The 17,912-nt window shown below is 32.4% G+C and overlaps 1 protein-coding gene across 1 annotated transcript in view; it reads left to right on the top strand.

The window, feature by feature from the left end:
* Nucleotides 1–399: 399 nt before the first annotated feature.
* Nucleotides 400–17,912, top strand: part of TMPRSS15 (transmembrane serine protease 15) — an 88,756-nt gene continuing 71,243 nt past the window's right edge. The window contains 5 exon segments of the mRNA XM_054701143.1: nt 400–544; nt 4,025–4,084; nt 4,087–4,154; nt 4,425–4,492; nt 10,333–10,484. Coding sequence (XP_054557118.1) covers nt 400–544; nt 4,025–4,084; nt 4,087–4,154; nt 4,425–4,492; nt 10,333–10,484 — 493 coding nt within the window.

Below are 17,912 nucleotides of genomic sequence, written 5' to 3' on the forward strand. Positions count from 1 at the left end.
CTGAGTCAGAGGGTTGAAGGTTGATCTGTTAGGAACTCAGAATATCTAGGTCACGTGCCTAATAACTAATTTGTTTACCATGAATTTCACTTATTTCCTAATAGTTTTCAAAATGATAAAGTCTTGTATTTGTTTACAGCATGTATTTTTATTCATCTTGACACGTGGCGGATTCATACTGATTACCTTTTACAACTCTAGGCATCTTTTGACTCACTTATACCTTCTTAACTGACCTGTTAAAGCTACTTAATAATGTTGCCAAAGGAACTACTTGACTCATTTACACACACTGGTAAGATTAGTGTAGATGTATGTTGCTGCTTTACAAATCTTTGAAGACTTGAGGGGTTTTTTTTTTCCAGGGGGTGAAGGTCTTTATACCTTCAAAAGCCAGAAATGATGTCAAAAAGAAGTGTACCTGCCAGGTACTGTTGTCTCAACACCTATGAAGCCGTATTTGCAGCTCTCTTTGTCATGATGGTGGTGGTTTGTGCTGGATTAATTGCGGTGTCCTGTCTGGCAATCAAGGAGTCACAAAAAGGTAAGTTATATACCATTGACTATTGAAGGTGTTCTTACCTGCTGATAAGTTATATGCATTGCTGTGCTTTCATGACAAGGTATTTATGCTCATTCTGAGATTCGGCTATTTTACTGTCACATCATAGAGTATTTAAAAAGCTAATTGGCATAAAATTTGAAATTTACAGAGTTAAAACCTAAGACTTAAGTTTTTAAAATAAACTGTTAGGGGGAAAGGATGTCCAACCACGTTATGCAAGTTTCTCAGTTTCTGGGCCTCCCTGGTGGCACAGGGGTTAAAGACACAGCGCTATGAAGCTATCACCAGCCACTGCAACACCAGTTCAATCCCGGTCAGGGAGCTGACCCACAGGGTGCAGCAGACCTGTCCTGTCTAGTCTGCTGCTCCTCTCAGCAGCGTATTTCAGTAGATCTGCATATCCTGCCTCCCACTGTTTCTGGTGAATCCTCTCACCTACCGCACCTTCGGCCTACATCCCAGTTCTTGTATACATAAATAAATAAATCTTTAAAAAAGGGCAAGTTTCTCAGTTTCACAATAGAACAAGATACATCTCATAGTCTGTATGTTCATCACGGCAGGATTTAAATCATAAACATACTAAAACATTGACTATACAGGTCAATAACTAGACAAGTTAAAGAGAAAATATTGTTTTTTCCTAGAGAATAATAACTTCACTCTCTTATTGGGACAACAATTTGAATGTAAACAATGTAAGGGAGCTTGGATGCAAATGCAGACTTATAGAAATGTGAAGGTGCCTAAGTAGTAACTTGTGATTTAAAAAAAAAGAAGAAAGAAAACCATTACTCAGAGCTTGGGTTTCAAAGATTTTCAACTATATTCTTCTGTTGCAACTTACGTGCATGGGTGGTGGAAGTGCTAGAGTGACAACACCCAAGGGGGAAATCCTATACCGTGGACACACTAGCAAGGATGTAAAATAGTAGTACCTCAAAAACAAAAAAAAATTAAAATTAAATTATATTTTCTATCAATGCATGTGAGATGAGTAAGCTCACACACAGCTGCTAGATGAATTAAGCACTGTCCATATGCCCCCTGGGAATGGACAACAACAAACTTGAACTTGGTATTTCCTAGATTCTGCCCAATGCAACTTTTAGCTTTATTAAGTTTTATTTGTATCATTTCACTGTTATAAGCTGCAACATGCATATAAAAAAACAAACAAAAAAATCTTATGAGTTAGTTGTTATTCTTGCCCTCATTTTGTATATGAGAAATCAGAGATAGAGCTTGTTACTTCTTTAAATTTATATTATATTACTAGATAATAAAAGATTCCAAATTAGATAATCTGACTGTGAGACTTTGCTCTTATTAACCATTTGCTATTTTATGGATAATTTTTAAAAACTGCCATCATAGACAATAACCTGAATATTACACTTGTTTTTTTTTTTTTCCTGAGAAAATGTTCGCATTTTTTATATGATGAATTGTAAAAAGTAGGCATATTAATTCTTTCTGAAGAGTCACAGGTTAAACCTTTTTAAATGTGATTGAATTGGGTTTTATCAAGAAAAGTCAGCCTTTCATTTAGTTATTTTCTTCTGGTTTATAAATAAGTATTAATTCAAATGTAACAAATATGAATGTAAATAATTATAGTTTAATAAAATAATTCCTATATAACCCTAAATTTATGTAAACACTACAGCTACTTACAGAGATATACTTTAAGGAAAAAGAATACTTTTATATATCTCATATGACTATAGGAAAAATAACTAAATAGAAGTTCAGCTAGACCCTTAGAAAATTAAGTGCTTTAGTCTTTTTAAATTGAATAACTCAAGTTTGTATAATCATTTGGAAGTCCATTGGATTCTTTGATGTTCAGTAAAGATACAAAAGTTGGCTATTCTACAATCAAAATAGAGAATAAATATAAAAGCTAATATGATTTAATAGAGAACAAAAGAATATAAAAGGGATTCAGTTAAATCTATAATAGAGCATTAGAAGGCATAAATTATGATATTTTTAAGTCATGTTTTACTATATCAATTTAGACTTACAAAAACATTGTAAAATTGTGCAGGTCTTGATAACCTCTATCCAGTTTTAACTAGTGTCAGTTATCATGTATAATATAATTGTCAAAACCAAAATATGAACATCGATATAATCCTATTAACTAAATCACATTTTATTCAAATTTTACCAGTTTTTCCACTTTCTTTTACTTATTCAGAATCCAATACGGATTCCGATAAAGATTTAGTTATCATGTTTCTGTAGCCTCCTCTCCATGACAGATCCTCAGTCTTTCCTTGTCGTTCACATATTTAAACATGTAGATCTAAATGTGATTTTGAATATTTAAAACGCAAATTAAACAGTATAAGTAACAGTGTTACATTAATTATGCAATTGTAACTGTTTAGATTATATAAGATATTATTTCTACAGTTCCATATAGCCTGGGAAGTTTGGTGTCAATGTATGACAGATTCTGGGTTCTAAAGTTTGTTATTACTAAATCCAGATTCCAGATCTGTCACTTATGACCTTTATCATGTTGGGAAATTTTCTTAATGAATATAATTTCCTATTGCCCATCTTGGAAAAGAAGAAATAGCATCTTCATAACCCTGGTCAATTATGTATCATTATTATTACATTGATGATTTTATCATTATGAATTATCATTATGAGGGTTTCAGTTGAAGTGATTCATTTTCAATATAAATATATATCAAAGAAAATATTCTGATAAAGAGATTGTGCAGGACTTAATGGTATATGCCATTACCTACACTTATATTCAATTTATTAACTTTTTTCCTTACATTTTTTCCTATTGAGATAATATATTTTTTGCAGCATTTTCAATAACTGCTGCAATAATGATAGCTATCATCTAAAAGCAAAAGGTCATACATATCAATTTTATAATTATTAGAATGAAAGAAGTAGCTTCAAAGCTATGTTTCAAAGTAACAAACACACTGAAATCTTCACAGCGATCCACATGTAGGAAACCAGCAGTATTCCTGGATGCTAGGTGTTCAAGAAGTGTCTGAAAGCAACTACAAAACTTTTAATGGTTCATTTCTCACCATGTTTCCCTGAATTGGTTCCCATAATTGGTGGAACTTGCCCATCCTGTGTCTTCCAACAGAAATCTCAATAATAAAAATAACCTGGAAGCTTGACGTGTCGGTTAGTCTTCAAAGACAAGAAAAAAATTTAATTGGATAGTGAAGAAGCTTATTTTTCAATCTTTTGAAACAAATAGACATCTAAAAATAAACCTGATTATGAAACATGAAGACTGCCTAGGAAAAGCAGAAACTACATGTTAAAAACATGTTAACACTGTATGTTAAAAAGCAAGACCAACATGTTAAGCAAGAATTTTGCTTCTACGTCTAAGCCAGAATGTGTATATTCTCTGTCGTTAATTTGCATTTTTAATGTTTTGTTTCTTTTTAATTCATCTAGATGCAGAATTTGGAAAAAGTCATGAAGCCAGAGGAACATTTAAAATAACATCGGGAGCTACATTAATCCTAATTTGCAAGATAAACTCTCAGTGGAGTTCAAAGTGCTTGCATTTGACCTTCAGCAAATGGTAGGGAACTCTAGTTTTGTTTGGCTATAGATTTTATGACATAGTTTCATTAATTACTCACAAAAAGATACATGGATCTCATTTCCTTGCTTTAAAAAATTAATAAATAAATGTAATATGCCCAGGACAATTAGATATATGAACACCTTCACCACAGAAAAGGAAATTTCCCAATTATTTATAATAAATAATTTTATAATAAAAATTACATTGGTTAGTTTTAAATAAAAGTTTAAATCTTTAATGTTCTTTTTAATTTTTTTTTTTCAGTTGGATGAGATCTTTCAATCAAGTAATCTGAAGAATATATATAAACACTCAAGAGTTTTACAATTTACGTGAGTATAGCTCAAAATTTTCCTTTCACTAGAGTGGAAATTTTCCTTTCACAGAGTCATAATTAGTGATCTTTTCACTAATATTCATAAAATAGCATCACTATATTTAGGAAAAGTGGTGACATTCTAAATTTTATTGAGGATTGGGAAAAGTGGTACAGCATAAACTTTCATATTAATAGTAAATAATAATAATAATAACTAACTCTGTATAATTGACCTTATGTTAACATGTTTTCTGCAGAAACACATAGAGAGGACTGGCTTTGAATGTAAGTAGTATGTAGAGAAATAGTCTGCATACTATTTATAATTTATAATCAGAACATACAGATATTTAAACTGTATCAAGTGGGAGGAATAGAAAACTCAAGGTCAATGAAACACAATGAGATTGACTTTATGAAAAAGTTAATTTCCTATCTCAAATCAGCAATAAATGAATCAGAGAAACTGGTGACAAATGTATTTGGTATATGATCTTCACAACAGTCCTGATCCTGGTAAAAGAGAATTTAGTTCTCAGGAACCATAGAGAGGGACAAAGTTCAAGTCAAAAGTAAGAGGTACAAAGCCAAGTCAAAAGAGATCAAGCTTAGAAAATAATGAAGGTCAAATGAGGATTACTCAATGAGTGGAGGAAATTTAAGTCCTTGCCACTTACTGTTGGACAAAATATCCTATTAGTGGAAGGTACAATGAAAAAAAAAAAAGCAGGAAACTTTATCTTTTATGTCAAAAAAGTTAAAAATATTTTCCTCTTTATTTTTCTTCCCATTCTTTTCTCCTCTTACCTTCCTTTCCCTTTTCTCTCTTGCCTATTTATATTTATCATTTTTTACCACACTGAATTTCCACAGCATCTGAGACTTAATCCAGCCACCCCTACCTCCTCCTACTGTCTTATTCCAATCTACAGTACAGAGATGTCTACGTGTGTTGTCTAAGACTTACTCTTTCTCATAACCTTGTGTATTGGTTATAGGGAGACAGGGTTATAGTTAAGGTTATAACAGGATGATAGGGAGACGGGGACTCTTAGGAAAAGTTCATTATTTTATCTTTCCCAATATTTTATAAATATCCATTCAACATTTATTCTGTAAAGATAAGGCCATGCATAAAAACTGTTTGCCACACTTTTCAGTCATTTATCTGCTTTCAAGTGTGTAGAATCAAAATTTTTTTCCCAACATGGTAAAGGATTGACTGTGGACATTTGCATTAAAACATCAACTGGGATTTAATTCTCAAAGGTCTTAGCATTCCTTAAGGAGAGGCTTCCCAGACACCTCTCTATCATTCCTAAGGATCTGCCCAGTGAAATCCATACAAGCACAGTGTCCAGGGCAGGTTATGGAACCCTTTGCCTACAACATGCGGGGTAACTGTATTTTAATGGATTGGGAAAATTTGCTAAAAGTAAGTTTTTATATGTTGGCATTTTCCCCTTATATTTAATTTCATTCTCTAAGTAGTTAAATCATTGTGTTTGAAATTATTTAATTATTTGAGTTAATGAATTATTTATTTTCCTCTTTTATAAGGAGTGGCTAAACCTAAGTGGCTAAACCTTGATACATATTTTATTGTGATTCTCAAATAACATACTAAATTAGTATAGAGATATACTAATATCATTAGTATACATTCACCATTGATAACTGAACTACTTCTAATCAGAAGTGAGTTTTTGAAAGATGCACTGTGAAGGGATCCCATGAAAACGTAAGATAAATTCAGATTGGTAATTTAGGAAACTGTGATGTGGATAGAAAAAGGAAATCAGAAGCAGGAAAGAGACAGAGAACATTTAGGTTTACTTTAAATAATCATATATAAAAGACATACTCCATTTAAAGGGAAAAGTGGCAGATTCCTAAATAACTTTATAAACTATTTGAAGTGTAAACTCCAATTGATAAAATCAGGAAACAGAAATAGCTGAGTTCTCAGCTACTATCCACACCAACTGCAAAAAAAAAAAAAAAGCATCTAAAAATTCCTTTACAAATGTTTTCTTCCTTCTCTATTCTCTCACCCTTCTCCTCCTCCCGCCACACACACACACACACACACACACACACACACAGAGTAAGTTATTTCATTTTATTTTAAATCTTTTTCTTTGAGGTAATGTATATATGTATATGTATATAAAAACATATTGTATGTCTTAGGGGTATGAATGAATACAGAATACCTCTCCACATGTATGTTACCATAACGTATCAGTCACCAGAGCACCCATAATCCACCATAATCTACTGGGCCCCCTCCTTGCTACTCACCATCCCCTTCAGGCAAAATACCTATTTTTTTTTCCTTTTTGTTGCTGATTTTAATTAAATTCACACAATATGCATCTGCACATGCATGTGTGTATGGTCAAATTTACATAGCACTGCTGATGCTGAAGTTATTAAACTTACCCATTCATCTATCTCTTAATTTTTTTACAAATATTATTTGATGCCATCTCCTGCCCCTTGCCAAAATTTGTATGTGTGTGTGTGTGTGTTTAAGTGTTGTGTGTTTAACCACTCTGCAGGACAGCCAGATGGCTTGTTCTTCTCTGGAAACATTTTCTGTTAATTCTGTTTTGTGCAAAGGCTCTGACTCAGACAGCATTTAGCAGTTGAATTTTGTTTTAAAGTACTGTTTACCCTTTGTAGCCAATGCAGCTTATTTTGCCCTTTGAGCACAGATGAATCACAAAGTTAGGAAAGGAAAGACTTTTGTTTACTCAGCAGCTCTAAAGGTTATCAATATCATTAAGGAAAATAAGAGATAAGAAACCTTTTGATTTATTGCACACAGGTCCCCTGTACAATGATAGGATTTATCTGCTTAAGAAAAAAGACTCAGATATTCTGCTGGAACAAGTACTCTGAGATGAAAATACCTATTGTGTTTTTTAATATGTTTTCCTACAAAAATACTCTCATTTACCTTAATAAACATAATCAGATGACGACAATAATAAAGCTCATTACTAACCATTAAATTAACAGCTTTGCTTTCTCATTAGGTGAAACACAATGTTTATTATGGTTTTGCTGATTCCTACTATACATCTCTCTTATCTCAACATTTACACTAAGAAAAAAAAATTTTAAAGAATACAACTGCAAATGAATACAGGGTAGGAAGCTCCTGTCCTTGCAAAGTGTAAATTATTAAATGCAATATATAATTTGCAACTAAGAAAATACATTTTTAACTAAAAAAATATGTCTGAGGATAAGATAAGCCAGTTGCTTTCAACTCAATGAAGGAACATTCCAGATTTGTAATTTCTCTATTAAAAATATCTTATCTTTTCCATTCCCTAACTTAAATGAAATAAAAGCAAGTGTCCAGTCAAATTACATTAGTAGAAATTATATAATAATAAAAAAAAAGATTTAATCACAATTAAAAGTAGTGTGTAACCCATGGGCAAAGATGTGAAATTCAAAACAGAAAAATTAATGGATGCTACTTACTCTCGCTTTATCTTAGTCATATTTAATTCTATCCATTTAATGCTTGAGTAGTGAGGGTGGTTAAGGAGATGGAGGAAGAGGAAAAAGAGAAAGAACAATATAAGAAATGAGAGGAAGAGCAAGAAAAGGAAAAGAAGGAGGCGGGGGAATAGAAGAGAAAGCAGAAGAGGAAAGAATCTATCTCTCAAATGTTTGGAGAGAATAAAATATCTTTCCCTTCTCTAAAAAAAACTCAACTAGTTATCTTCCTCATCTACTTGGTTATATTATTATGATAACAATGTACTACAATAAAAACCTGGCCCCGCATCTAGGTAAATGCATTGTATTCTCTTTTCTTTTGAAATATATTATCATGAGGTCGATAGCAGTAGTGTTGGGGGAGGGGGTGTATGAGAACTTTATAAAAACACATCTGGAAAATAGAGGTTCTTGGTTTCATTCCTATCTTGGATATTAATTAATTGTATGACTCTGGGTAAAGTTACCTATTTTACTCTCTCAGTCTTCTTATTCCTGAAATGACAATGTTGACCACCATCAGGTGTAAAAATAAATTCTTTTTTTCTTGAACTTCGTTTAAATAAATGAGGTAAGATCTGAGCATATGCCAATTATGCATTAATCTGCAATTTACAGAAAACATGATTAAAAGTGCTTTAAATAATAAATCATCTGACTTCACAAAAAATCTGAAAGTTTCAGTGGACATTAATTCTCTGCACAATGATGATAATGGCATAAAAATAAAAAAATGTATATGCTTTCCTTCTTTCTATGCTATCTTTAGCTTGCCAAGAAGTTCATCTCATGGTTCCAAGATGATGTGGCAGTTCTAGTTACCACATGTAGACATAATCATGTCCAAAAAGCTTAATAATCCACTATGAAACTTCATTTTATTTGATTTAGAAATATTTTCTAGAAGTTTCTCATCAGTGTACCCTCAGATCCATTGACCAGGATCTGGTCAGATGGCCACAATAAAATCATCATTAACATAAACAATGATTGAGAAATCGCCCCTAGTCTGAGAATATAGAGTTATTCTCAAAATTGAGAATGGGTCATCATGGAAAAATGAATTAAGTGGGGAAGGGCTTATAAAAAGTGTCTGTGACAAAATGTATCCTTATTAAAGATAGCAAGCAAGTATATGTAAGGGTAAATTTGGCAATACTGAATAAGATAATTACTAAGGAGCCTTCTTATTTACAGGATTTTGTTACTATGATTTAAACAAATGATTGAAAAATTAAAAATTCCAACATTTTGAAATTATTTAATAGAAGTTAATAATGAGATTTTTTTAATCAAAATATCTTGTTCATTTCTAAAATAAAAAAGAGTTACATAGAAAGCAATCACTTCTGGACACTAAACCTAAATAGTATTAAAGTCATTAAAAAAGAAATATTCTATTGAGTGGCAATGTTAATCTAATATAAAGATTCAGGAACATTCTGATCCTATATAAAGTCAAGGAGGGGAAAAAATTCTAGGCTCTGTCAAGAGGGATATATGGACAGATAAAGAACTCTCTTAGAGTTAATGAAGTCCTTCAAGAATCTCATTAACTTACAGATATCACAAGGATATGATCAGCAAATATTCAGTGCCAAATTTGATTCTCCTTTTATGTCTCTTGAGAATCCAAGTTTACTCTGGTTCTGTACTTTACTATACTGTAATATACTTTACCAATGGGAACAGAATAAAAAGTAGAACTAATTTGTCTCTCAAGTGGTTTTATCTTAAAAGGATAGCAAGAGGCAAGTAGAAATGTAGACAGAAGGGGAAAATCCCTTAAGTAACAGCCAAAAATGTATTCATTTTTATATTTCTTTAACCTATAAACAAATAATCATGAAGAAAACATGGTTCTGGTCCTATAATTGAATTCGAATGCTATGATTGAGATGATGTAGGCAAGATAATCTCAACTCTTTACCAGAATACTGAATGGCACATCCCAGATATGATTGTCTTCTTTCCATCCCTTGAAAATTAGGGCATACATTGACATGCTATATTAAAAAGAGAGAAAAAATAAATATAAATTAATTGCTATAATCTTGCTGTCAGAAAAATAACTCAAAAGATTGTTATTCCTCGATCTACTTTAGGTCTTTATGTTCTTAGAAAAACATTTTGTGTTTCTATTATTTTTTTCCATCTGTAAAAAAAAATAAAGATAATATTTGGAAAAAAAATCTGGTACAATAGAATGAGGGTTATCAAAGTCATGCTATAGAGAATTATAGCAAATTTCGTAGACATCTTATATGAATTGAGCACAAATCACTAGAAGAAACCTATCTCTTACCTTCTATGTCATCTTTTGCTTTGCAGAAAAGGCAGCGTTATAGCTATATTTGACCTATTCTTTGCCCAGTGGGTATCAGATGAAAATGTAAAAGAAGAACTGATACACGGCATTGAAGCAAATAAATCCAGTCAACTGGCCACTTTCCATATTGATTTGAACAGCGTTCATATCACAGGTATCTGTGAACATTTTTTGATTTCTTTGAATCATTAAGCTATGAAATTAAAATTCTAGCTGTATACCGAGAAAGAAGCAGAACTGCCCTTGACTTCAGGAAAAGGCCTTATTGCCTGAAGTAATACATTTACATGAGAAACCTGAAATGCAAGAGGAACTGTATTTGAAGGAAACTGTCAAAGAGAAAAAGTTCATAAAATATCACATATCCAAAAGATTCTGAAAATATTGGAACACATAAATGTTTTTGGGTCTCATCACATACTTAGCAGTCATCGAACATACTCTGGCCAGGAACCCTCCATTAGAAAATGACACTCATTACTTTCTAGAGACATTAAAACTAAGTCAAGTGATAAGTCCAGTTGTTACTTGAGAATTTAAAAGAAGGAGAGAAGTAACAAAGTCAATGAGTTTGGTCCACCCCAATTACTTATTTACAAATTTAAACTTTATTTTTAAAATGATAAGTAATTTTAAGATATGAACAAATTAAAGGCAGAGAGACACAGAACATCAAAAATTATAGTGGGTCAAGATGTCTATGAATGCTTTCATCATTCCAAATTTTCCATTCTAATTTTCCTCCATTCAGTTCAACTCAACATTGACAATTTGTGTTTGGTTTTCAATAATAATTTTCTAGTCCTGTCCAGGCCCACAATCCTTTATAGAGAAACCTTGGGGTCTTTTTGTGTTATTCCTTGCTTTGGATTTAGAAATATTTGAATATTAAAAAACTAATCAATATATAAATATGCACATCAAATGGAATGAAAGAAAACTAATGTTCACATAGTTTTGTTACATATACTTGCATTAAGTCTCCTACCTGCTCAGTGAGAAGAGAGCTAACATGTTTAGTGCCTCTTCTATCTATGGTTTGATCCCCTTCAGCACAGCTGCTAGAGCAAATACTGTTTCTAGTCTTTGATTGATTCACAAGACCTGAAAACTGCTACTGTTATTAGCTTTACCTAGCAACACATTTACTCACATAAATCCTATTACATAGGATTATATAGATATATAATATCTTCCTAACTCCACAGTACAGGTGAAAAGATCAATGCAAAGATAGTTTGGTAATCTGGGACTTGTTTATAATGGTTTAACCTTTGAGCCAGTATTTAAGGCATTTCAAAAAATGTTACCTGATGATTAATTTTAATAGTCACCTTTCTTCTTGAAAATTGTCCCCTTGCTATGTTTATTTGAATGTGCATCAGATTTTTGAAGATCTGCTGTGGTAGACATTTCAAAACTCATTTTCATGGCTTCCTACAGTTGGGCTATTAGGGAGAAAGGAGTTTGTAGTTTTAAGAAATACTAATTTATTCAATAAAACCACATAACAGAGTTAAATTAGAATAGTCATTATGAATGTGATAACTATATCAATCAAACCAAGAATATGCTCAAGTTCAAGGCACATTTTAACTTGTTGGACTTTGTTAAAACACATTCATAGACATGACATCAATCTATTTCAGTTTAATACTCTTTATTATCATGTAATTTTTCAAATTTATTATACTTTAATATTGATTTAAAATTTCATAAGTACTGCAGATTTTTATACAGTACTTACAAATCAAACTAAACAATAATTAAAGTATTATCTTTTTATTAAAAAGTATCACTGCTTTTTAATTCCCTTCACCAATTATCTACCACATAACTTTTAGAAACTTCCATACATCTGTTGCAGCAGCAAGATAATGAAGATTATTAAAGTAGAACAAACCTATTAGCTTAGGTCCTAGTAGATATTTATTATATATAAGATTATTTTGTTATTGATGATTTTAATATGTTTTGTCATAAAACAAATTTATACTCCAGGTAGGCTAAGATCTAGTTTCAATATAAATTATTATATAAAACTCTAATGAATAAGTAGCTTTCTGAATGGGAAAATAAAACAAACTTTTTGCAGAGGTAAGTTTCATAGAATAAATACATAGATTTTGGAAATTTAATAAAGGTATCACAATTAAATAATAGCATTCAACATGAGATAAGATAAAATGGAAACTCTATAGAATTAGACACCCTTTGAATGAATATTCAAACTATCATTAATGTCTTGTGATATGCTTAAAAGTCCAGTATTTAAATCATCTTCATTCCAGCATCTTTGAAGAATCTAATTACAGTAAGTTCTATAACAACTTCAGGTCAGTAGTTATGGCATTTCAAAAAAGGTAACTTGATGATTATCATACTCCATGATATTAAGAAAGCATTCATTTTTCTTGTAGCTCTTTCTGAGAATTTTATTTTTCACATTAAAATGTGAAAATGTGGTTTGGAAGAGCATAGCTCAAAATATTGCAGAGCTCATAATGCCTAACCAGGAATTATATATCAGGAATACACATATATCAGGAATACACATTTCTAATTTCAATGTTCCTTTCATATTTTAAGCTTGTTTCTATACATATATATACATATATGATGAATATGTGTGTGGCATCCCAAAATGTGGTTCTGCTCATGTGGGCTTGCAGATGAAGACTTGATATTTGTAAAGTTACTAGGAATGAGAAAAAGAAAGTTTAAATGATAAGCAAATGATGACTTTCAGGATGTATTGCATTGCATTCTTTAGAAAGAAGAACCAAGATTTAGTGATAGCTTTGTTTTATTCTGGCATATTCTTCATTCCATTTTTCTAACTACTGAACAGATGCCCACTACTGATCAGAAAATTTTAAACTTTACTTTGTATTATCAAAACCAATATAAAGGATAAAAATAAAAGAAAGAAAATAGTGTAATGTGTCACCACATAACAAATGCTTAGTGAACAAATACTCATTCTTTAAATGAATGTACTATGTTCTGGTTATGAACATAACTATTCTAAGGAATAGACAAAAAAGACCCGTGAATATGAATATGGAAGTGAAGCTAAAAGAGAACGGTGGAGAGTAGGGCAAAGTGGGGTGGGAGCTTAGTGACCTATAGTAAAGGATTATGGGTGCTTTGATGGTGGGTGAGGTATAACATGTGTCTAAAGAGATGTAAATTTATACCGCTAAATTGTATACAGTTTTGTACTCCAAAGTTACCACAATAAAAATAATTTAATAAATAAATAAAAATACAGCAATAATCTTAATATCACCTATTGTTATAAACTAGCAGTTCTCTGGCATCTCCAGGTCAATTTTAATATTATTTTTATCATGTTAAAATAGTTTTCACTTATATTTCATTTTAAGTTCCTGAGAAGTTTCTGATAACAGAGCAGTTAATATTACTCTATTTTATAGATAAGAAAACTGGAGTACAAAAGCTTACAGGTTTAGCCTAAAATTTTACAAAAAGTGAACCTTATTTTAGAAGCTAAGCTTGGGTTGCCTGACATCACTCCCCTCCTCTATTAGATAGTGATATTATCTATTGCTAAGAATGACACCATTAGGATCAACATGCTTTTTTAAAAGGAAAGTAGTTTTCATTCAATGTAAACAGTTTTTTCCTTTGTTTATTTTCCCCATACAAGTTAGACATGTTTGCTCTCTCTCTCTCAACATACCACTGGTTGCTAATCCAGTATCAAAGAAGCCTTGGAGTCATTCATTCAGCAATTTTTCACTAAGGTCTACTTTGTGCCTAATTCTGGTATATATAAAGAATATATATCATATATATTAAAGAAAGAATTCCTTGGATTTAAGATTTTCTCCCATATTATCCAGGAAACAAACCTGCTAAAATATAAATAGCTGAACCAGTTTCCTCTATTTGGAGGCCATGGTGAATGGTGAGACAGAGAGCATGGGGTAATACTCCCCCTATATTTTTCTCTCTTAGAAAGCAGAGAATAAATCTCTGTTCCTATGTGTGAACTACAGGAATAGGATCAGTACACGTTTGGTCCCATCTCTCACACTTTTATAAGCAATTACTTGACATGTGGTCTTTGGCCAGCTACCTATTTCTTTTGAACTTTATATTTATTATCTGAAGATAATAAGATAATGATTCAAATATGTATTTTAGAGCATGGTCATGAGGGTTAAAAAAGACCATTTGGATTCTACTGGATCATCTCATGTTATAATAGGCAGAAAGAGAGACACATAACAAGGCTACAGGTCTCTCCATTCTCCCTTCTGACTTAGAAGAAAGCAGTTGGATAGTTTTTAAAAACCTATCCAAAAGCTGAACTAAGCTTAAAACAAGGTAATTGTACTTGGTAATGTTCATTTTAATCTGATCATGAATTTGACCAAAAAAATCCATTTTAAAACTTTTCTGTTATTTGAGACTATTAAATTATTTGAATCAATTCCCAAAGAATTATTATAAGTAGGTGACAAAATAGCATATTCCTTCTTTTATTGGATCCAAGGACTATACCAGTCCCCAATCATCTTTCCCATTTATTCCTCTCAGACAGCAAGATACTATAGATTTACGAAGGAGAACAAGACAATTAAGCTTGAAAACCAGTTTCCAAGCAGTAATTTATTATGAATATGCCTTTCAGGGATGTTAAGTTTATTCTCATTTTTATATGCCTGGAAGACAGAGTTTGTGAAAAATCAACAAATGCATGCATCATATACCTGGCATTAGTGCTATTATAAATCCTGCCAAAGAGAATTTTTATATGATAGCAGGTACAAAGTCCATGAGGATTATGTTCTGTTGCTCAACTGCCTTTGTTGCCAATTACTGTAAAGTTTTACTAACCCATTTGGAACCTAGGAGGAGAGAGATGGGAACTCAGGTGCATTATACTGATTGATTTCTTAGGTGCTCGTGAGAGCCAAGAGGGGCTGTTCTGGGCATTGTTCATAGGCTTGAAGGGTTTCTAGAGTATAGCTTTTTCTAGTCCTTTGTTGCTTACTGTGTGAGCAATGATTGCAAAAAAACAAAGTTTCACTATCATGGGCTTACTAAATCTTGTACAAAACGCAATCTTGCTCCAATTCCACTATGTGGAAGGGCATGGGGGTGGAAGAAAAAGAATTAGCTGATTTAGCGAAGAACAAGAAATTGGGTCAAGAGCCGCTGAGATAGAATGATGCTCCTCAATTGAATTGTCCCAGGACTGAGACACAAGGACTTTATCTAACAGCAAGTATATTGTGACTGCAGGTACTTTTCTTTCTCTGCATTTGAAAGAACAACATATATAATGTGAAACACTCTCTTCTAATTTAAGACAGTCCTGCCACATGATATCAGAACTATTAAAGTATCTTTGCACTGTAATTTCATTTGGATTGATCAGCTACAGTCTTTCTAAAAAGATTGAATTTGTTCTATCAAAGTGAATGATTATTTCTGTAAAGTGATGTCTATTTTTCCAATGAAGTGTAGTAAAATGAATTTTGTTCTAAAGGCAGACATGCATGGATTTGCATTCTCCTGCCACTAATAAGTAAGCTTAATTTGTTTCAAATAGCTTTGGTCGCCAAACACCATCAGCCCATTTAAAAATAGGGAAAATAAAAAATCTTAGTTTTCCAAAATATCTTCAAACTATTATTTGTGTGCAACGGTTACTATAATTGGTTTAGAGCAAAAATAATAATAATAATAATAATGGATTAGTCTTTTTAGGCACAGGAGATTCTTTTATTTATTTTTGCATAGAATAAGTGGAGGATAAAAGGATTCACCAGAGACAGAGTGGGAAATAGAATAGGCCCGGGTCACTGGAAATACCTATGACTTCCGATTACTCTTAAGTCATTACATTAGAGTTTATACTGAGTCTTTCATGACACAAATATTAACTGATAATTATTAAATTCTCATTTGCACAGTTTCAAATAGTGATAATCTACTGGTGAGCTTTCATGAAATGCTAAAGAATAGAATCCTGAAGATAAAATGTCATCTAGATATAAAAATATGTGCATGTCTTTTTCCTATTCAGCTTCTAATAAACAGAATCAATTAATATTTTCTTGTGCACACTTCTTTAGGTGGAATTTCTTAATTCCCTTCTTAATAAATCCCTATTGGAAGTACAGTTTGATCCAGATATCTTAGAAAATGAGACTACAGGAACAACTATTTTTTTTTTTATTTTTTTTTAGACTTATTTATTTATTTATACAAGCACTGGGTACAGTCAGAAGTGCGGGAGGGTGAGAGAATTCACCAGAGCCAGAGCGGGGAGCAGAGCAGGCAGAAGGACCGAAGTACACTGCTGAGGGGAGCAGCGGGTGGCAGGAGAGGTCTGCGCGCCATGTGGGACCCTCCTCTGGTGGCCGGGGAGCAGCCGGGGATCGAACCGGCACCGCAGAGGCAGCGGGCAGCTTCGCAACCCAGCGCTCAACCTCTGAGCCACCGGGGAGGCCCAGGAACAACTATTGTTATTAAGAAATGAAATGAGAAACAATATTGTCCACAGTGAAAGAACTCTAGTTTTGGGAAAAGGTGGTCATATTAAAAAACTGGCATCTTACTAATTTCCACAACAGTTAATGTTTTGTCAATGAGTTTGTCAGAAATCATAATGTATATGTATATGTGAAGATGAGAGGAAAACAGAAGATTGGTGAAGATACAATCTGATAAAATCCTAAAATGTACTTCCTTTTTAAAAAACACACATGCACATGCATGCATGTACGTATGTGTGGGTGTTTGTGTGTATTTCCCATATTGGTTTCAATATGAGAAACTTCTTTTTTGTGGAGCAAGCAGAGGAATAGCCTAGAGAGACCTAGAATACAACCTATACAAGACTATCTCATATTTCACCATCAATTAAAAATACTTCAAAACAGTCATTTTCTAACTCCCCCAGTTATGTCCCTTATAATTATTGATGAGACTAACAACTATTTGCAACTGAGCTCGTCACTACAAAAGTATAGACATCATCCTTAATACCCTCTTTCCACAGCCCTTTGTTCAAGTCCATCTAGTCACTAAAACTTAACAATTCTATTTGTAAAATAGCAATTGAGTCCATGACTCATTTCCTCTGCTAGTGCAAGAGTTCTAGCCCTCATTAAGTTTCACCTTGACCACTGAAACAACCTCTCAGTTGGTCTCCTCTCTCTACATGGTTTCAGAATTGTCTTAATGAAACATAGAAAGGCCATATCATACATATATATATATAAAATTTCAAAGTCATTGCTTATAGAAAAACATTTCTAATATATTACAAAGTTTTTAAAAAACATCCCAGATTTGGCACCAAGTTGTCTCCTTCTTATAAATTCTGAAAACATTCTGCCATCTAGATGTTAGATTTACCTGTTTTCCATGCATCGATGTGCTCTTGTAATGTAATGTAAACATTCCATATTCCTCGTGCATTTCTCAACACACTTAAAACCTTATGTGAAGATGTAATCAAACTCTACTTCAGAAGGAAACCGATGGGCTAATGCTGGGTGTTCCCATAGCACATTTTATACCTCATTTTTAAAAATAG

The sequence above is a fragment of the Talpa occidentalis genome, unplaced genomic scaffold (assembly GCF_014898055.3).
Source record: "Talpa occidentalis isolate TD23 unplaced genomic scaffold, MPIMG_talOcc4v2.1 talOcc4.4, whole genome shotgun sequence".
NCBI classification, from domain to species: domain Eukaryota; kingdom Metazoa; phylum Chordata; class Mammalia; order Eulipotyphla; family Talpidae; genus Talpa; species Talpa occidentalis.